The 21096-nt window shown below is 48.9% G+C and overlaps 2 protein-coding genes across 2 annotated transcripts in view; one reads left to right on the forward strand and one right to left on the reverse strand.

Moving 5' to 3' along the window:
- Positions 1-21096, reverse strand: part of LOC142150979 (uncharacterized) — a 536473-nt gene that overhangs the window by 388577 nt on the left and 126800 nt on the right. The gene's annotated exons all lie outside the window — the stretch shown is intronic.
- LOC142150978 (uncharacterized) overlaps positions 1-21096 on the forward strand; it is a 323275-nt gene that overhangs the window by 215537 nt on the left and 86642 nt on the right. Inside the window, exons 3-5 of the mRNA XM_075206194.1 lie at positions 20449-20640; positions 20720-20819; positions 20938-21032. Coding sequence (XP_075062295.1) covers positions 20449-20640; positions 20720-20819; positions 20938-21032 — 387 coding nt within the window. The remainder of the gene's footprint in view (positions 1-20448; positions 20641-20719; positions 20820-20937; positions 21033-21096) is intronic.

Raw genomic sequence — 21096 nt, forward strand, 5'->3', positions numbered from 1 at the left:
TGTGTTAGTGGCACTTGGTTAGGGGTGGTCTGGGTAGGAGGTGATAGTAGGAGGGATGTGGGGTAATTTGGGTAGAAGGAGGGGGATGGGGGCTAGTCTCCAGGACTAGACAAGCTATGTGTTAGTGACACTTGGTGAGGGGTGGTTGGGTAGGAGGTGATAGTAGGGCGATGTGAGGTAATGGGGGTAGAAGGAGGGGGATTGGGGCTAATCTCCAGCACTAGACAAGCTATGTGTTAATGGCACTTGGTGAGGGGTGGTTGGGTAGGAGGTGATAGTAGGGGGATGTGAGGTAATTTGGGTAGAAGGAGGGGGATGGGGGCTAGTCTCCAGCACTAGACAAGCTATGTGTTAGTGACACTTGGTGAGGGGTGGTTGGGTTGGAGGTGATAGTAGGGGGATGTGAGGTAATGGGGGGTAGAAGGAGTGGATGGGGGCTAGTCTCCAGCACTAGACAAGCTATGTGTTAGTGGCACTTGGTTAGGGGTGGTTGGGTAGGAGGTGATAGTAGGAGGGATGTGGGGTAATTTGGGTAGAAGGAGGGGGATGGGGGATAGTCTCCAGGACTAGACAAGCTATGTGTTAGTGACACTTGGTGAGGGGTGGTTGGGTAGGAGGAGATAGTAGGGCGATGTGAGGTAATGGGGGTAGAAGGAGGGGGATTGGGGCTAATCTCCAGCACTAGACAAGCTATGTGTTAATGGCACTTGGTGAGGGGTGGTTGGGTAGGAGGTGATAGTAGGGGGATGTGAGGTAATTTGGGTAGAAGGAGGGGGATGGGGGCTAGTCTCCAGCACTAGACAAGCTATGTGTTAGTGACACTTGGTGAGGGGTGGTTGGGTTGGAGGTGATAGTAGGGGGATGTGAGGTAATGGGGGGTAGAAGGAGTGGATGGGGGCTAGTCTCCAGCACTAGACAAGCTATGTGTTAGTGACACTTGGTGAGGGGTGGTTGGGTAGGAGGTGATAGTAGGGGGGTGTGGGGTAATGGGGGTAGAAGAAGGAGGATGGGGGCTAGTCTCCAGCACTAGACAAGCTATGTGTTAGTGGCACTTGGTGAGGGGTGGTTGGGTAGGAGGTGATAGTAGGGGGATGTGAGGTAATGGAGGGTAGAAGGAGGGGATGGGGGCTAGTCTCCAGCACTAGACAAGCTATGCGTTAGTGACACTTGGTGAGGGGTGGTTGGGTAGGAGGTGATAGTAGGGGGATGTGAGGTAATGGAGGGTAGAAGGAGGAGATGGGGGCTAGTCTCCAGCACTAGACAAGATATGTGTTAGTGACACTTGGTGACGGGGGTGGTTGGGTAGGAGGTGATAGTTGGGGGATGTGGGGTAATGGGGGGTAGAAGGAGGGGGATGGGGGCTAGTCTCCAGCACTAGACAAGCTATGTGTTAGTGACACTTGGTGAGGGGGTGGTTGGGTAGGAGGTGATAGTAGGGGGATGTGAGGTAATGGGGGTAGAAGGAGGGGGATGGGGGCTAGTCTCCAGCACTAGACAAGCTATGTGTTAGTGACACTTGGTGAGGGGTGGTTGGGTAGGAGGTGATAGTAGGGGGATGTGGTGTAATGGGGGTAGAAGGAGGGGGATGGGGGCTAGTCTCCAGCACTAGACAAGCTATGTGTTAGTGACACTTGGTGAGGGGGTGGTTGGGTAGGAGGTGATAGTAGGGGGATGTGAGGTAATGGGGGTAGAAGGAAGGGGATGGGGGCTAGTCTCCAGCACTAGACAAGCTATGTGTTAGTGGCACTTGGTGAGGGGTGGTTGGGTAGGAGGTGATAGTAGGGGGATGTGGGGTAATGGGGGTAGAAGGAGGGGATGGGGCTAGTCTCCAGCACTAGACAAGCTATGTGTTGGTGACACTTGGTGAGGGGTGATTGGGTAGGAGGTGATAGTAGGGGATGTGAGGTAATGGGGGTAGAAGGAGGGGATGGGGGCTAGTCTCCAGCACTAGACAAGCTATGTGTTAGTGACACTTGGTGAGGGGGTGGTTGGGTAGGAGGTGATAGTAGGGGGATGTGAGGTAATGGGGGTAGAAGGAGGGATGGGGGCTAGTCTCCAGCACTAGACAAGCTATGTGTTAGTGGCACTTGGTGAGGGGTGGTTGGGTAGGAGGTGATAGTAGGGGGATGTGGGGTAATGGGGGTAGAAGGAGGGGATGGGGCTAGTCTCCAGCACTAGACAAGCTATGTGTTGGTGACACTTGGTGAGGGGTGATTGGGTAGGAGGTGATAGTAGGGGGATGTGAGGTAATGGGGTAGAAGGAGGGGATGGGGGGCTAGTCTCCAGCACTAGACAAGCTATGTGTAGTGACACTTGGTGAGGGGTGGTTGGGTAGGAGGTGATAGTAGGGGGATGTGAGGTAATGGGGGTAGAAGGAGGGGATGGGGGCTAGTCTCCAGCACTAGACAAGCTATGTGTTAGTGACACTTGGTGAGGGGTGGTTGGGTAGGAGGTGATAGTAGGGGGGGGGGGGATGTGAGGTAATGGGGGTAGAAGGAGGGGATGGGGGCTAGTCTCCAGCACTAGACAAGCTATGTGTTAGTGACACTTGGTGAGCGGGTGGTTGGGTAGGAGGTGATAGTAGGGGGATGTGAGGTAATGGGGGTAGAAGGAGGGGATGGGGGCTAGTCTCCAGCACTAGACAAGCTATGTGTTAGTGACACTTGGTGAGGGGTGGTTGGGTAGGAGGTGATAGTAGGGGGATGTGAGGTAATGGGAGTAGAAGGAGGGGATGGGGGCTAGTCTCCAGCACTAGACAAGGCTATGTGTTAGTGACACTTGGTGAGGGGGTGGTTGGGTAGGAGGTGATAGTAGGGAGATGTGGGGTAATGGGGGTAGAAGGAGGGGATGGGGGCTAGTCTCCAGCACTAAGACAAGCTATGTGTTAGTGACACTTGGTGAGGGGGTGGTTGGGTAAGAGGTGATAGTAGGGGGATGTGGGGTAATGGGGGTAGAAGAAGGAGGATGGGGCTAGTCTCCAGCACTAGACAAGCTATGTGTTAGTGGCACTTGGTGAGGGGTGGTTGGGTAAGAGGTGATAGTAGGGGGGATGCGAGGTAATGGGGGTAGAAGGAGGAGATGGGGGCTAGTCTCCAGCACTAGACAAGCTATGTGTTAGTGGCACTTGGTGAGGGGTGTTGGGTAGGAGGTGATAGTAGGGGATGTGGGGTAATGGGGGGGTAGAAGGAGGGGATGGGGGCTAGTCTCCAGCACTAGACAAGCTATGTGTTAGTGACACTTGGTGAGGGGTGGTTGGGTAAGAGGTGATAGTAGGGGGGATGTGAGGTAATGAGGGTAGAAGGAGGGGATGGGGGCTAGTCTCCAGCACTAGACAAGCTATGTGTTAGTGGCACTTGGTGAGGGGTGTTGGGTAGGAGGCGATAGTAGGGGGATGTGAGGTAATGGGGGGTAGAAGGAGGGGGATGGGGGCTAGTCTCCAGCACTAGACAAGCTATGTGTTAGTGGCACTGGTGAGGGGTGGTTGGGTAGGAGGTGATAGTAGGGGATGCTGGGTAGTAGGGGTAGAAGGAGGTGGATGGGGGCTAGTCTCCAGCACTAGAAAAGCTATGTGTTAGTGGCACTTGGTGAGGGGTGGTTGGGTAGGAGGTGATAGTAGGGGGATGTGGGGTAATGGGGGTAGGAGGATGGGGGCTAGTCTCCAGCAGTAGACAAGCTATGTGTTAGTGACACTTGGTGAGGGGTGGTTGGGTAGGAGTTGATAGTAGGGGGATGTGAGGTAATGGGGGTAGAAGGAGGGGGATGGGGGCTAGTCTCCAGCACTAGAAGAAAGCTATGTGTTAGTGGCACTTGGTGAGGGCTGGTTGGGTAGGAGGGTGATAGTAGGGGGATGCTGGGTAATAGGGGTAGAAGGAGGTGGATGGGGGCTAGTCTCCAGCACTAGAAAAGCTATGTGTTAGTGGCACTTGGTGAGGGGTGGTTGGGTAGGAGGTGATAGTAGGGGGATGTGGGGTAATGGGGGTAGAAGGAGGGGATGGGGGCTAGTCTCTAGCACTAGACAAGCTATGTTTTAGTACACTTGGTGAGGGGTGGTTGGGTAGGAGGTGAAAGTAGGGGATGTGAGGTAATGGGGGGTAGAAGGAGGGGATGGGGGCTAGTCTCCAGCACTAGACAAGCTATGTGTTAGTGGCACTTGTGAGGGGTGGGTTGGGTAGGAGTGTGATAGTAGGGGATGCTGGGTAATAGGGGTAGAAGGAGGTGGTTGGGGGCTAGTCTCCAGCACTAGAAAAGCCTATGTGTTAGTGGCACTTAGTGAGGGGTGGTTGGGTAGGAGGTGATAGTAGGGGGATGTGGGGTAATGGGGGTAGAAGAAGGAGGATGGGGGCTAGTCTCCAGCAGTAGACAAGCTATGTGTTAGTGACACTTGTGAGGGGTGGTTGGGTAGAAGGTGATAGTAGGGGGATGTGAGGTAATGGGGGTAGAAGGAGGGGGATGGGGGCTAGTCTCCAGCACTAGAAAAACTATGTGTTAGTGGCACTTGGTGAGGGCTGGTTGGGTAGGAGGTGATAGTAGGGGATGCTGGGTAATAGGGGTAGAAGGAGGTGGATGGGGGCTAGTCTCCAGCACTAGAAAAGCTATGTGTTAGTGGCACTTGGTGAGGGGTGGTTGGGTAGGAGGTGATAGTAGGGGGATGTGGGGTAATAGGGGTAGAAGGAGGGGATGGGGGGCTAGTCTCCAACACTACACAAGCTATGTGTTAGTGGCACTTGGTGAGGGGTGGTTGGGTAGGAGGTGATAGTAGGGGGGTGTGGGGTAATGGGGGTAGAAGAAGGAGGATGGGGGGCTAGAGTCTCCAGCACTAGACAAGCTATGTGTTAGTGACACTTGGTGAGGGGTGGTTGGGTAGGAGGTGATAGTAGGGGGATGTGGGGTAATGGGGGTAGAAGGAAGGGGATGGGGGCTAGTCTCCAGCACTAGACAAGCTATGTGTTAGTGACACTTGGTGAGGGGTGGTTGGGTAGGAGGTGATAGGTAGGGGGATGTGGGGTAATGGGGTAGAAGAGGGGGATGGGGGCTAGTCTCCAGCACTAGACAAGCTATGTGTTAGTGGCACTTGGTTAGGGGTGGTTGGGTAGGAGGTGATAGTAGGAGGATGTGGGGTAATTTGGGTAGAAGGAGGGGGATGGGGGCTAGTCTCCAGGACTAGACAAGCTATGTGTTAGTGACACTTGGTGAGGGGTGGTTGGGTAGGAGGTGATAGTAGGGCGATGTGAGGTAATGGGGGTAGAAGGAGGGGGATTGGGGCTAATCTCCAGCACTAGACAAGCTATGTGTTAATGGCACTTGGTGAGGGGTGGTTGGGTAGGAGGTGATAGTAGGGGGATGTGAGGTAATTTGGGTAGAAGGAGGGGGATGGGGGCTAGTCTCCAGCACTAGACAAGCTATGTGTTAGTGACACTTGGTGAGGGGTGGTTGGGTTGGAGGTGATAGTAGGGGGATGTGAGGTAAATGGGGGGTAGAAGGAGTGGATGGGGGGCTAGTCTCTCAGCACTAGACAAGCTATGTGTTAGTGGCACTTGGTTAGGGGTGGTTGGGTAGGAGGTGATAGTAGGGGAGGGATGTGGGGGTAATTTGGGTAGAAGGAGGGGGGATGGGGGATAGTCTCCAGGACTAGACAAGCTATGTGTTAGTGACACTTGGTGAGGGGTGGTTGGGTAGGAGGAGATAGTAGGGCGATGTGAGGTAATGGGGGTAGAAGGAGGGGGGATTGGGGCTAATCTCCAGCACTAGACAAGCTATGTGTTAATGGCACTTGGTGAGGGGTGGTTGGGTAGGAGGTGATAGTAGGGGGATGTGAGGTAATTTGGGTAGAAGGAGGGGGATGGGGGCTAGTCTCCAGCACTAGACAAGCTATGTGTTAGTGACACTTGGTGAGGGGTGGTTGGGTTGGAGGTGATAGTAGGGGGATGTGAGGTTAATGGGGGTAGAAGGAGTGGATGGGGGCTAGTCTCCAGCACTAGACAAGCTATGTGTTAGTGACACTTGGTGAGGGGGTGGTTGGGTAGGAGGTGATAGTAGGGGGGTGTGGGGTAATGGGGGTAGAAGAAGGAGGATGGGGGGCTAGTCTCCAGCACTAGACAAGCTATGTGTTAGTGGCACTTGGTGAGGGGTGGTTGGGTAGGAGGTGATAGTAGGGGGATGTGAGGTAATGGAGGGTAGAAGGAGGGGATGGGGGCTAGTCTCCAGCACTAGACAAGCTATGCGTTAGTGACACTTGGTGAGGGGTGGTTGGGTAGGAGGTGATAGTAGGGGGATGTGAGGTAATGGAGGGTAGAAGGAGGAGATGGGGGCTAGTCTCCAGCACTAGACAAGATATGTGTTAGTGACACTTGGTGAGGGGGTGGTTGGGTAGGAGGTGATAGTTGGGGGATGTGGGGTAATGGGGGGTAGAAGGAGGGGGATGTGGGCTAGTCTCCAGCACTAGACAAGCTATGTGTTAGTGACACTTGGTGAGGGGGTGGTTGGGTAGGAGGTGATAGTAGGGGATGTGAGGTAATGGGGGGTAGAAGGAGGGGGATGGGGGCTAGTCTCCAGCACTAGACAAGCTATGTGTTAGTGACACTTGGTGAGGGGTGGTTGGGTAGGAGGTGATAGTAGGGGGATGTGGTGTAATGGGGGTAGAAGGAGGGGGATGGGGGCTAGTCTCCAGCACTAGACAAGCTATGTGTTAGTGACACTTGGTGAGGGGTGGTTGGGTAGGAGGTGATAGTAGGGGGATGTGAGGTAATGGGGGTAGAAGGAGGGGATGGGGGCTAGTCTCCAGCACTAGACAAGCTATGTGTTAGTGGCACTTGGTGAGGGGTGGTTGGGTAGGAGGTGATAGTAGGGGGATGTGGGGTAATGGGGGGTAGAAGGAGGGGATGGGGCTAGTCTCAGCACTAGACAAGCTATGTGTTGGTGACACTTGGTGAGGGGTGATTGGGTAGGAGGTGATAGTTAGGGGGATGTGAGGTAATGGTGGGTAGAAGGAGGGGATGGGGGCTAGTCTCCAGCACTAGACAAGCTATGTGTTAGTGACACTTGGTGAGGGGTGGTTGGGTAGGAGGTGATAGTAGGGGGATGTGAGGTAATGGGGGTAGAAGGAGGGGATGGGGGCTAGTCTCCAGCACTAGACAAGGTATGTGTTAGTGACACTTGGTGAGGGGTGGTTGGGTAGGAGGTGATAGTAGGGGGGGGGGGGGGGATGTGAGGTAGTGGGGGGGGGTAGAAGGAGGGGGATGGGGGCTAGTCTCCAGCACTAGACAAGCTATGTGTTAGTGACACTTGGTGAGCGGGTGGTGGGGTAGGAGGTGATAGTAGGGGGGATGTGAGGTAATGGGGGTAGAAGGAGGGGATGGGGGCTAGTCTCCAGCACTAGACAAGCTATGTTGTTAGTGACACTTGGTGAGGGGTGGTTGGGGTAGGAGGTGATAGTAGGGGGATGTGAGGTAATGGGAGTAGAAGGAGGGGATGGGGGCTAGTCTCCAGCACTAGACAAGCTATGTGTTAGTGACACTTGGTGAGGGGGTGGTTGGGTAGGAGGTGATAGTAGGGGAGATGTGGGGTAATGGGGGTAGAAGGAGGGGATGGGGCTAGTCTCCAGCACTAAGACAAGCTATGTGTTAGTGACACTTGGTGAGGGGGGTGGTTGGGTAAGAGGTGATAGTAGGGGATGTGGGGTAATGGGGGTAGAAGAAGGAGGGATGGGGGCTAGTCTCCAGCACTAGACAAGCTATGTGTTAGTGGCACTTGGTGAGGGGTGGTTGGGTAAGAGGTGATAGTAGGGGGGATGCGAGGTAATGGGGGTAGAAGGAGGAGATGGGGGCTAGTCTCCAGCACTAGACAAGCTTATGTGTTAGTGGCACTTGGTGAGGGGTGGTTGGGTAGGAGGTGATAGTAGGGGATGTGGGGTAATGGGGGGGGTAGAAGGAGGGGATGGGGGCTAGTCTCCAGCACTAGACAAGCTATGTGTTAGTGACACTTGGTGAGGGGTGGTTGGGTAAGAGGTGATAGTAGGGGGGATGTGAGGTAATGAGGGTAGAAGGAGGGGATGGGGGCTAGTCTCCAGCACTAGACAAGCTATGTGTTAGTGGCACTTGGTGAGGGGTGGTTGGGTAGGAGGCGATAGTAGGGGATGTGAGGTAATGGGGGGTAGAAGGAGGGGGATGGGGGCTAGTCTCCAGCACTAGACAAGCTATGTGTTAGTGGCACTTGGTGAGGGGTGGTTGGGTAGGAGGTGATAGTAGGGATGCTGGGTAGTAGGGGTAGAAGGAGGTGGATGGGGGCTAGTCTCCAGCACTAGAAAAGCTATGTGTTAGTGGCACTTGGTGAGGGGTGGTTGGGTAGGAGGTGATAGTAGGGGGATGTGGGGTAATGGGGGTAGGAGGATGGGGGCTAGTCTCCAGCAGTAGACAAGCTATGTGTTAGTGACACTTGGTGAGGGTGGTTGGGTAGGAGTTGATAGTAGGGGGATGTGAGGTAATGGGGGTAGAAGGAGGGGGATGGGGGCTAGTCTCCAGCACTAGAAAAGCTATGTGTTAGTGGCACTTGGTGAGGGGCTGGTTGGGTAGGAGGTGATAGTAGGGGATGCTGGGTAATAGGGGTAGAAGGAGGTGGATGGGGGCTAGTCTCCAGCACTAGAAAAGCTATGTGTTAGTGGCACTTGGTGAGGGGTGGTTGGGTAGGAGGGTGATAGTAGGGGGGATGTGGGGTAATTGGGGGTAGAAGGAGGGGATGGGGGCTAGTCTCTAGCACTAGACAAGCTATGTGTTAGTGAACACTTGGTGAGGGGTGGTTGGGTAGTGAGGTTGAAAGTAGGGGGATGTGAGGTAATGGGGGGTAGAAGGAGGGGGATGGGGGCTAGTCTCCAGCACTAGACAAGCTATGTGTTAGTGCACTTGGTGAGGGGTGGTTGGGTAGGAGGTGATAGTAGGGGATGCTGGGTAATAGGGGTAGAAGGAGGTGGTTGGGGGCTAGTCTCCAGCACTAGAAAAGCTATGTGTTAGTGGCACTTGGTGAGGGGTGGTTGGGTAGGAGGTGATAGTAGGGGGATGTGGGGTAGATGGGGGTAGAAGAAGGAGGATGGGGGCTAGTCTCCAGCAGTAGACAAGCTATGTGTTAGTGACACTTGGTGAGGGGTGGTTGGGTAGAGGTGATAGTAGGGGGGATGTGAGGTAATTGGGGGTAGAAGGAGGGGGGATGGGGGCTAGTCTCCAGCACTAGAAAAGCTATGTGTTAGTGGCACTTGGTGAGGGCTGGTTGGGTAGGAGGTGATAGTAGGGATGCTGGGTAATAGGGGTAGAAGGAGGTGGATGGGGGCTAGTCTCCAGCACTAGAAAAGCTATGTGTTAGTGGCACTTGGTGAGGGGTGGTTGGGTAGGAGGTGATAGTAGGGGGATGTGGGTAATAGGGGTAGAAGGAGGGGATGGGGGCTAGTCTCCAACACTACACAAGCTATGTGTTAGTGGCACTTGGTGAGGGGTGGTTGGGTAGGAGGTGATAGTAGGGGGGTTGTGGGGTAATGGGGGTAGAAGAAGGAGGAGTGGGGCTAGTCTCCAGCACTAGACAAGCTATGTGTTAGTGACACTTGGTGAGGGGTGGTTGGGTAGGAGGTGATAGTAGGGGGATGTGGGGTAATGGGGGGTAGAAGGAAGGGGGATGGGGGCTAGTCTCCAGCACTAGACAAGCTATGTGTTAGTGACACTTGGTGAGGGGTGGTTGGGTAGGAGGTGATAGTAGGGGGATGTGGGGTAATGGGGTAGAAGGAGGGGGATGGGGGCTAGTCTCCAGCACTAGACAAGCTATGTGTTAGTGGCACTTGGTTAGGGGGTGGTTGGGTAGGAGGTGATAGTAGGAGGGATGTGGGGTAATTTGGGTAGAAGGAGGGGGATGGGGGCTAGTCTCCAGGACTAGACAAGCTATGTGTTAGTGGACACTTGGTGAGGGGTGGTTGGGTAGGAGGTGATAGTAGGGCGATGTGAGGTAATGGGGGTAGAAGGAGGGGGATTGTGCGCTAATCTCCAGCACTAGACAAGCTATGTGTTAATGGCACTTGGTGAGGGGTGGTTGGGTAGGAGGTGATAGTAGGGGATGTGAGGTAATTTGGGTAGAAGGAGGGGATGGGGGCTAGTCTCCAGCACTAGACAAGCTATGTGTTAGTGACACTTGGTGAGGGGTGGTTGGGTTGGAGGTGATAGTAGGGGGATGTGAGGTAATGGGGGGTAGAAGGAGTGGATGGGGGCTAGTCTCCAGCACTAGACAAGCTATGTGTTAGTGGCACTTGGTTAGGGGTGGTTGGGTAGGAGGTGATAGTAGGAGGGATGTGGGGTAATTTGGGTAGAAGGAGGGGGATGGGGGATAGTCTCCAGGACTAGACAAGCTATGTGTTAGTGACACTTGGTGAGGGGTGTTGGGTAGGAGGAGATAGTAGGGCGATGTGAGGTAATGGGGGTAGAAGGAGGGGGATTGGGGCTAATCTCCAGCACTAGACAAGCTATGTGTTAATGGCACTTGGTGAGGGGTGGTTGGGTAGGAGGTGATAGTAGGGGGATGTGAGGTAATTTGGGTAGAAGGAGGGGGGATGGGGGCTAGTCTCCAGCACTAGACAAGCTATGTGTTAGTGACACTTGGTGAGGGGTGGTTGGGTTGGAGGTGATAGTAGGGGGATGTGAGGTAATGGGGGGTAGAAGGAGTGGATGGGGGCTAGTCTCCAGCACTAGACAAGCTATGTGTTAGTGACACTTGGTGAGGGGTGGTTGGGTAGGAGGTGATAGTAGGGGGGGTGTGGGGTAATGGGGGTAGAAGAAGGAGGATGGGGGCTAGTCTCCAGCACTAGACAAGATATGTGTTAGTGACACTTGGTGAGGGGGTGGTTGGGGTAGGAGGTGATAGTTGGGGGATGTGGGGTAATGGGGGGTAGAAGGAGGGGGATGGGGGCTAGTCTCCAGCACTAGACAAGCTATGTGTTAGTGACACTTGGTGAGGGGGTGGTTGGGTATGGAGGTGATAGTAGGGGGATGTGAGGTAATGGGGGGTAGAAGGAGGGGGATGGGGGCTAGTCTCCAGCACTAGACAAGCTATGTGTTAGTGACACTTGGTGAGGGGGTGGTTGGGTAGGAGGTGATAGTAGGGGGATGTGGTGTAATGGGGGTAGAAGGAGGGGGATGGGGGGCTAGTCTCCAGCACTAGACAAGCTATGTGTTAGTGACACTTGGTGAGGGGGTGGTTGGGTAGGAGGTGATAGTAGGGGGATGTGAGGTAATGGGGTAGAAGGAGGGGGATGGGGGCTAGTCTCCAGCACTAGACAAGCTATGTGTTAGTGACACTTGGTGAGGGGTGGTTGGGTAGGAGGTGATAGTAGGGGGATGTGAGGTAATGGGGGTAGAAGGAGGGGGATGGGGACTAGTCATGGTGTGTGAGCCCCTCTGTGGTGTATGGGGTGTAGCTGGTCTGGGTAATAAGTCTCTCACAGCTCTGCCATTATAATAACCAGCTCTGCTATTACTAACAGCCTTCTGCTGACTGCAGCAGGAGCACAATGAGGATTATGTAGCAGCTGATGTGAGAGCTCAGCCGCATGTATGAAGTCCTGATCGCCGGGAGGCTGCACATAAACATGGGGTAACTCTATGGGGGTAATTCCCGCTGTCTGATATATTATTATAGGGAGATATTACCTCTGTCTTGTACAGGGCCCGGATGTAGTCCAGAGTCTAAGATGGCGTCTGAGCGACCGTGTGACCACGCCCCCTCTGCAGTAACATCAATAAAGTATATAGCAGACTACGGGAAAATGGCTGAATGCAGCTGTAAATGTGTGAAGGGATGTGGGTATAGATACAGGTGTGTAGGAAAGATGTGAGGGGGACTCTGTGGTATTAATTTAACCTTTTAATCACAACCAAAATAATATAGTAATTATTCCATTGTCCTTATTACAGAACAGCGGCGGCATTTTTCCTTAGTCTTCCAGACACAATATTTGTGTAACTCTATCACACGTGACAGTGGACAAGGGGGCGTGGTTACATGCTCTCCCAATCGCCGTGGCGTAAGAAGGCGTAAGAGATTATGTGGACCACGCCCCCTGCCCAGCGTCTCTTCTATTACACCAATAGCGTGTCTGTGAGACTACGGAAAATGGCCGCATGCAGACGCCATCTTAGAACCTGGATTTCAGCTACTGTACAAGGCTGAGGTAATATCTCCCTATAATAATATATTAGTCTCTCGGTATTTGGAGGTTTCTTCTTTGTATGAAGTGGAGGTAAAGAAAGATCCTCCTCAGATCAGCACATTATATATATTATTATTATTGTTTTACCCACTGGTTAGATAGCTCCCATTATCCATCACATTTACACCACACATCTCCCTGATCCTCATCAGCTCTTGTAAGATCACTGGCCCCAATCAGGAGGAGCTGACTGTGTATAAGTGACAATAAAGACATCTAACAGCAACATTTACACAATCTACTAGTAAAGGTAATAAGAGCTACTAAACCAAGCCAAAGAGCTTAAGTAGACATAAAAGCTGTAAAAGAGCGATATGAGCAAAAGAGCTATAAACACTTGAAACAAGAATATAGAAAAAGTACTTGACATGGTCCCTTATACTCCTCCAGATGTGTGTTAGTTTTGGACATCACCCACCAGATGTGCATCTCCTCCATCTGTCTCAGGCAGTGGGTAAAGCTAATGCTGGTTTGTTGGCATTTGGTCCCAGTGATCCAAGAACTTACACAAATGTTCCTTGATTTTAGCACAGATGGAACTACTGGCAGTATTCTCCTTTATCACAGCCCATTCCTACTCATCCATTGCCTTGTGTCGGATCGGTCTCCCACAGCAGTTTGTGGGAATCTTTCATTGGCAGACCCGGGGTAGTAAAGTCAGAGTAGATTACAGAGATGTAAGATGCACGGTGCAAACAGAATGATGTCAGGGGCCTTCTATGGAGGTTAGATATGATTGTCTGATAGAAATGCCTAAGCTGCGAAAACTGGTAACAGCTTCTCGATAGGATAGTGTACTCCTGGAGCTCAGAAAGTTGAGCAAAAACAAGGGCTCATTCTAAAGAATTTACAAATCTCACTCCACGTAACCATGGGCCGCAAGGATGGTCCTCATGACCTGAAGGGAACGTGCGTTACTTCAGAGATGTGCAGGTGGTGAGGAGGAGGGCGTTACATTATAACACTTGGTGGCGTAGGTCCAAATTGATAGTGAGAACAGTATCACAGGGTGAGACTTAGATGAGGGGGGTCGTGGTATCTTGGGAGCCAGAGGAGAGATGAGAGTGTTGGGAGTATAATGGTCTCTGCAGTGTGTGATATAAGTAGAGGAGTCTGGGCAGCACATTCATTTTAACAGAATTGACCAATCCAGTTTTATCCCACTAATTGAGGTCTGTTTTAATTATGTCTATTATTAATGGGTAATTAACTTGATAATGCTGGTGGTAGTGTTTCGTTATGTGTACCCATAGGTACTTCATTCATATTTATTTTGTGTCCTTTAAGATGTAAAAATCTACAACCTCCACTTTTTAGCTGGGATGACTTTATAGCCCGGGAGAGGCCATAAGGATCTAATTCCATCCAGAGCTTTGTGAGGGATGATCATACCCAAAAGCAGGGCATCATTGGCATAAAGGGTGATTTTGTGGTCACCGCTAATTCTGGAGATACAGGGAATTTGAGTGGGTTTTGATGGCAAGGGGCTTGATCACTGACACAAATATCAAAGGTGAGAGGGTGACAGCCTTGTTTCGTGCTGTTAGATATTGTAAAATACGGGGAAACTACACCATTCGTGGAAACCGTTTCGGTACTGACCAGTCAATGCTGATATAAATTTTTCGCAAAAAATTAATTTGAGATAACATGCGGAACATTAATTGTCAAAAAATTTGACCAGATACCTTTTCAGTGTCCAGGAACAACAGGACGTGTGGGTGTTTCTAGCTATGGATATTGTTCATGAGATTGTACACCTTGTGTCGTCTGACACCCACCATCTTGGCCTGGGAGTTGAGTCTGGTTTGATGGATTTAATTGTCTGAAGCTTCTCATTCATAGTGATACCATCATTAAGCGCCACCAAGCTCCCTGGGAACACTATTGGGAAGGTTGTCTGGTGGCCAGTAGGCGTCTATAGCCCTGTCTAAGGCTTTGTGCAAGAGGGGTAATTTGGAAGATTGTACAGAGTTTGTTGACTAGCATGGTGTTATTTTTGTCCACCTTATCATATAATTGTTGTTGAAGTTTTCTAAGGGTGATAACTGCTTTGTTTAAGAGCAGCATGTTAAATTGACCCTTATGCACGTTCATTTGCGCTAAGAGTGATTTGTATTTTCCAAATTAAAAGTTTTCCATGTTTTTGTGGAGAGCAGAGGTTGCATTAATTAGAGAACTTCTAATTATAGTGACTTTATAAGCCTCTCATACCATTACAGGAGCTATATCATCTTTTGCATTTAAGCTGAAGCACTGATCTCCTAGGTTGCTCAAGAGCAGAGTCGTAAAGAAATCAATGAAAATTATATATCATAGTGTCACGAACGCACAGCCTGTCTCAGATACAGCAATCTGAAACAGCTGGCTGTGACTGGAGTTACCTTGGTCACTTACCAATGAATACACCTTTTCTGCCACCACAAAGGATTTATTATGGAGTCCTTACGTTCACCAAACCACCTATTAATATTACACACTTATATCACATACACATGTAGCATGTAGCACTTGGCTTCGTAAATTCACAAACAATCGTGGATAATATGCTAGATCAAATTTAGTTAATCCGAAAAATGTTTCCAAGGCTTAAATGCAAAACAGTTAATAACAAGTCATACAAAATAAGTTGCATAAATAAGTTTCAGAAATAAAATAGGAAATAAAGTCTAAGGGCTAGATTTACTAAGCTGCGGGCTTGAAAAAGTGGGAATGTTGCCTATAGCAACCAATCAGATTCTAGATTTTATTTAGTACCTTCTACAAAATGACAGCTAGAATCTGATTGGTTGCTATAGGCAACATCCCCACCTTTTTCAATCCCACAGCTTAGTAAATCTAGCCCTAAGATTTGGCGTGGGAGGAGTACACTTTGAGGGCACACTTCTACCTTGAGAGGTCTCCTCAGAGAAAATGAGCAACATTATCAGGTCAGGCAGTGGATTTTACTTCTTACACTGCTCTCAGCCCCACCTTTGGAATTTAGCTCTTTCAATGTCAGGGCAGGTTGATTCCCAGGATGACACCGGTTTTTCCAAGTGAGTTATTTATTCCTGAGATATATGTCTGGCCTCTCAGAGGACATGATTCTCACCTCTGCTCTGCTTGTCTGGCCGGACTATCTACCCAACTCTGGAGCTCTCAGAGATGGTATCTGTCTAGCCTGGTTACCTTCAAAAGACTTGACACTTGTATAGGTCACTGACGTCAGTCAGCAAAATACACTTTGGAAGGTTACATACAATATACACATTGTCATACATGAAACTTCATGTAATACATAATCGTCACACATAGGTTTATGAAATTGAGAAGTTGATATACTCTAGGGCAGCAGTTCTTAACCAGAGGTGGGAGAAAGCATTTCTAGGGGTGCGAGCGGTAAGGATAGGTTTTTAACTTTTAGATTTTTAATATAAAATTAGAAATTTGACTCAATTGTACTGTGTACTCACGGAACCCATGATACACCGGCAATCATACTATGATATGACCCTACTAGTATTTAATGACTGTCATAATATATGTTTTTGTTTACTTTTAGTTATATGTTATTTTTTTTTAAAGAAAACTTTGTATCAAAAAGTTTAATAAAATTCTAAAATAATATCTATGTATTTTGCGATAAAATAATTGTTTTGCAATAAATGCAGTTTCCTAACAAAGAAAACAGAACACCTTTTTCAAGGGGGCGCGAGAACGTATTTTGAGATTCACTGGGGAACCGATCCTCTAGGGTGATCTATCCAGGAGAATTGCACAAACCCTGTCTTTTGGCGTAAGCGAGGAAAAACAGTGTTTCAGTACGACAATAGATACGTTGTGGGACAGAGTAGTGTGTGCACACCATTACTGAGGAGTTATTGAGGTGCCAGGTGTCTTGAAGGTTGTAAAGGACAAGTAGGGATGCAGAGTGCTTAGATTACCAAGAAGGGGGAGTCATGGGCTGAGATTTATCGACCTTTGTATCTTGGGTTAAATTAAAATCTCCAAGATCAGATGACCCTTCTCAACTTGCCAAATGTGGTTAAATATCTTAATGAGGAAAGGTGACTGGTGCTGATTTGCAACGTAGGCAGACGCTAGCATTAATGTCTCATACAAGAAGGAGCTTATGACCACTATAGAATGGAGCAAGGAGAAAGGAACTTTTCTATGTATACAAATTTACAGAGGAGGAACCAAGTTGTGCACAATAAGTGGAGTTTTTCAAGTTCTGCATCTGACTTTATACCATTAAGGCTGGGGCGTTTTTTTGGGGTTTACTTGATGAAGATCCTTGGTGAAGGCTGCTGGCCTGGGATTCAGGGCGGATTCCCAGTTTGGACATAATGATTTGACCTTAATCTACTAAAGAAGCTTGGTGTCTGTTAGCACCTGAAGAGTTAGAAAGTGAAGCGCCATTTATATTTGTAGTACTGAGCTCATAGGATGTTGGTGATCCCCTGTAGTTCATGTCTCTTGAATTTTTAAAGATGTCAGATCTTGGGATATTTGGTCCTTTAAAGTCACAGAAAGGGTGGTCATGGATGGCCACCATCATTTCTTGTTTTGTTTTATAGTAATACAAATGGACTATAATGTCTCTGGGATTTTGGTTGGTGGGAGGCTCGCTGTGTGTAGCCCACTCACTGCCCCATAAAGATCATTTCTCCTGGACCTGGTTTAGATTCCTCCTTATCCTATATGTATTGTTGCTGTTTCCATGTCCGTAATAGTCTGTGAGCGACACCGCTCATCTGTCTTATTCTCAAGGTCGTTGGTTCTGGATCCAAGAGAGGTGATTTCCATCTTAAAGTCGTCTATAAAACTTTTGAGTTTCTGTTGAAATTCCGTCTACCCTGAGGATCCAGCCACCAACCAAGATATATTTCAGCACAGGACTGGTTTTCTATGGGAGGTGGTCTATATTTTTGTCTGTACCCAGTTACCCTAGGGATTTCATGCCATGCTGAACAGGCATGGTAGGCATTATGGCAGGGGGAACCCACGCTGTAATCTTCCCTGCTATAGTGTCACCAGCGTGTCATAGCCTAGTGCTGGTAGTGGCTTTTTTGGTGATACCCCATGATGTTTATCCCCCTGATATATCCTCTACCAGCATAGTGTATGTTTCATTCTAACACACTAATGAGGTTCCCCATCAGCACGTATCTTCCACCGGGGTCGAGCACCCACAACACACAGTCTTATCTGCTGGTGTTTCCACCTCTACATACTACGTGAGTTACATGTAACCCCCTTACTGTACTTGTCCTATGTCTGACCTGCCCCTTCCCTCCCCCTCTGTAAGTGTACAGGGCAGTAAGTGTACGATGCATCTACCTCTACATAGGACTTACACTTATGTATTTGTCGTGTCCATGCGCAGTACGGAAATGTGAAATTTTATTCTCATATATTCGCACTCACAGCCAACTCTACACAGGACCCTCAGTGTTTTATATTTAATGAGTTACATGTCTAGTCTGTGATGTTTATTATAATTATTATATTTATTCCTAGACCATTGATCTGTGAGGAACCAGAGAATATTTTACTAGAAGTCATCTGAAGGTGTAACCCGTTCTGTGTAAATCACTGATTCCCTGAGGATGGACAAGGACAGGAGTGAGAGGATATTAAATCTCACCCTGGAGATCATCTACCTGCTGACTGGAGAGGTGAGGGATTCTGGGAATGTCAAATTGACATCATTCTTACTGCTATAAATAAAACAGGGACATGACTGGAGAGGTGAGGGATTCTGGGAATGTCACAGTGACATCATTCTTACTGCTATAAACAAAACAGGGACATGACTGGAGAGGTGAGGGATTCTGGGAATGTCACAGGGACATCATTCTTACTGCTATAAACAAAACAGGGACATGACTGGAGAGGTGAGGGATTCTGGGAATGTCACAGGGACATCATTCTTACTGCTATAAATAAAACAGGGATATGACTGGAGAGGTGAGGGATTCTGGGAATGTCACAGGGACTTCATTCTTACTGCTATAAATAAAACAGGGACATGACTGGAGAGGTGAGGGATTCTGGGAATGTCACAGGGACATCATTCTTACTGCTATAAATAAAGCAGGGACATGATTGGATAGGTGAGGGATTCTGGGAATGTCACTGACATTCTTACTGCTATTAATAAAACAGGGACATGACTGGAGAGGTGAAGGATTCTGGGAATGTCACAGAGACATCATTCTTACTGCTATAAATAAAACAGGGACATGACTGGAGAGGTGAGGGATTCTGGGAATGTCACAGGGACATCATTCTTACTGCTATAAATAAAACAGAGATATGACTGGAGAGGTGAGGGATTCTGGGAATGTCACAGTGACCTCATTCTTACTGCTATAAATAAAACATGGACATGACTGGAGAGGTGAGGGATTCTGGGAATGTCACAGTGACCTCATTCTTACTGCTATAAATAAAACATGGACATGACTGGAGAGGTGAGGGATTCTGGGAATGTCACAGTGACATCATTCTTACTGCTATAAATAAAACGGGGACATGACTGGAGAGGTGAGGGATTCTGGGAATGTCACAGTGACATCATTCTTACTGCTATAAATAAAACGGACATGACTGGAGAGGTGCTGTTAACCCTGTAAGGTTTACTATTTGTAATATGTACGTTGCTATGGAAACCTTGTGGCGCCTTATAAATAAAGGTTAATAATAAAGAATGTTTTATTCTTTGGTGTGTTATTTTATAGTTTATCCTTCCCATGATCCTCTCCTCTCTGGCTCACAGCATGGTGTCCATTCTCCCTTTGGTACTTTCTGCTCTCTCAGTCGTTTCACCTGAACAGCTGTAAATGAGCAGCAGGTAGACAGTCTCAGATAGAAGTATCAGTCCCACAATCTTCACAGATATTGGGATATATTACATTGGCCGCAGTATGTTGGGTTATTTCTATCACTAGCTGATACTTTGTAACTGAGTTTTACAATTCTGGGATGATTTCCATTTTCTGGAGTTTTTATTAAATGTTCTAGAGATACAAGAAATGCTTATTATACAAATATCACCCCTGCCTTAGCTGTAACTGTTTCCTATATGCACTGACCATTAGAGTGTATATATCACTTACCTCCCCTACTATCTTTCAAAGGTCGGCCATTCTGAGCCCCCACTTTAAACTCCTCTTACTGTTTGCACTGATTTATCCAAGCAGATGACAGATCCATGGGGGCCGGCTGTAGATTGAGGACTCAGATAGGTGGGCTCACTGAAGATGTCCGGAGCTGCAGGAGGGTGGGGAGCGGCATATCGATGCTGAATACCCCGACAACACCCCGACATGATGATTCCGAAGGGCTTCTTACTGACGATCCCCGATGACGACTGTTGAAAGCGACTTGAACCAATCACGAAGAAGTAATAAGACGGCTCCCCTCATGACGTCATTCACCATGGTGACGGGATTATCGCTGCTGTTAATGGTGTAATGTAAGTATGCGCCTATGTACAGTGCAGAAGGCTTCGTAAACTACATTGTACATAGGCGCATACTTACATTACACCATTAACAGCAGCGATAATCCCGTCACCATGGTGAATGACGTCATGAGGGGAGCCGTCTTATTACTTCTTCGTGATTGGTTCAAGTCGCTTTCAACAGTCGTCATCGGTGATCATCAGTAAGGAGCCCTTCGGAATCATCATGTCGGGGTGTTGTCGGGGTATTCGGCATCGATATGCTGACTACCACCGCTGCAGGAGAGGTAAATGCTATATACACTCCAAATTCCTGTATATAGGAAATAGTTAATATAGGATATGGGTCGTAATTATGGAATAGAATAGAATTATTGTTTATTTTCCACAATTAACCTCAGGGGCAAACGCAGGATTTGTAGAGGGGAATTTCCACACCATGCCGCCAGTGGGCGTGACCAGCATGCATGGGGGCGTGGCTATAATATTAGACAGTGCTTGGCTGCTTTCCAACTCTTCCTATCCCCATAATATACATGGGCAGTGCTGCGTGCACTACTGTTAGGTGCACGCAGCTCTCCCTTGTCCAGCAGAGCTGTGTGAAGCAGGAGCAGGGTCCAGCCACCTCAATTATACAGTGCCCCAGTCTTGGAGGGGGGTTTCCAGGCACTAGGAAACGCCCCCTCGGTTTGCCTATGAAACCCTAAATATAATTCCAAATATGTGGATTTTTATTCACCTGGATATCTCTCTCCATACACAGGATTACACAGCAGTGATAAAGAGACCTGGTGAGTGTGTGACACCCAGGAGCCGCCCCTGTGTGTCAGGAGGATTGAGCAGGACCCAGAGCCCCATCACGGTGCCTGAACCTCACTCACTGATACGTGAGGGAAACAATGACCAGAAGATCCTGGAACTGACCAACAAGATCATTCATCTGCTGACTGGAGAGGTGACTGCTGGGAATGGGACATTATACAGTAACATTAGGGGATGTGTCTGGGTGATGACTGTGTCATTGTGTATGTCAGGTTCCTATAAAGTGTCAGGAGGAGTGGGAGAAATTAGAAGGGCCCAACGGTCTGTACGAGGATGTGAAGATGGAGAATCACCGGCCCCTCACATTACTGGGTAAGAGGAGTCTTTCATTTATTGCAAAAGAAGAGCACAGTTTTGAGGGCCATCTAGATACACATCATCTGATAATCACACATAAGCAATGTACTCAGTCACTGTGTGTTCCTTACAGATGGATCCAGTAACAGAAATACCCCAGAGAGTGATCTTCATCCTTATTCACAGGATTGTAGAGAGGAAAATCCCAGGATCCCACAGGAGTATCAGGTAGATTTTAGGGTCTCACCAAATCCCAAAATTACTTTTAATTATACATTCTGTAAAATAGCTG

This window comes from Mixophyes fleayi, chromosome 4 (assembly GCF_038048845.1).
Source record: "Mixophyes fleayi isolate aMixFle1 chromosome 4, aMixFle1.hap1, whole genome shotgun sequence".
Taxonomy (NCBI): domain Eukaryota; kingdom Metazoa; phylum Chordata; class Amphibia; order Anura; family Limnodynastidae; genus Mixophyes; species Mixophyes fleayi.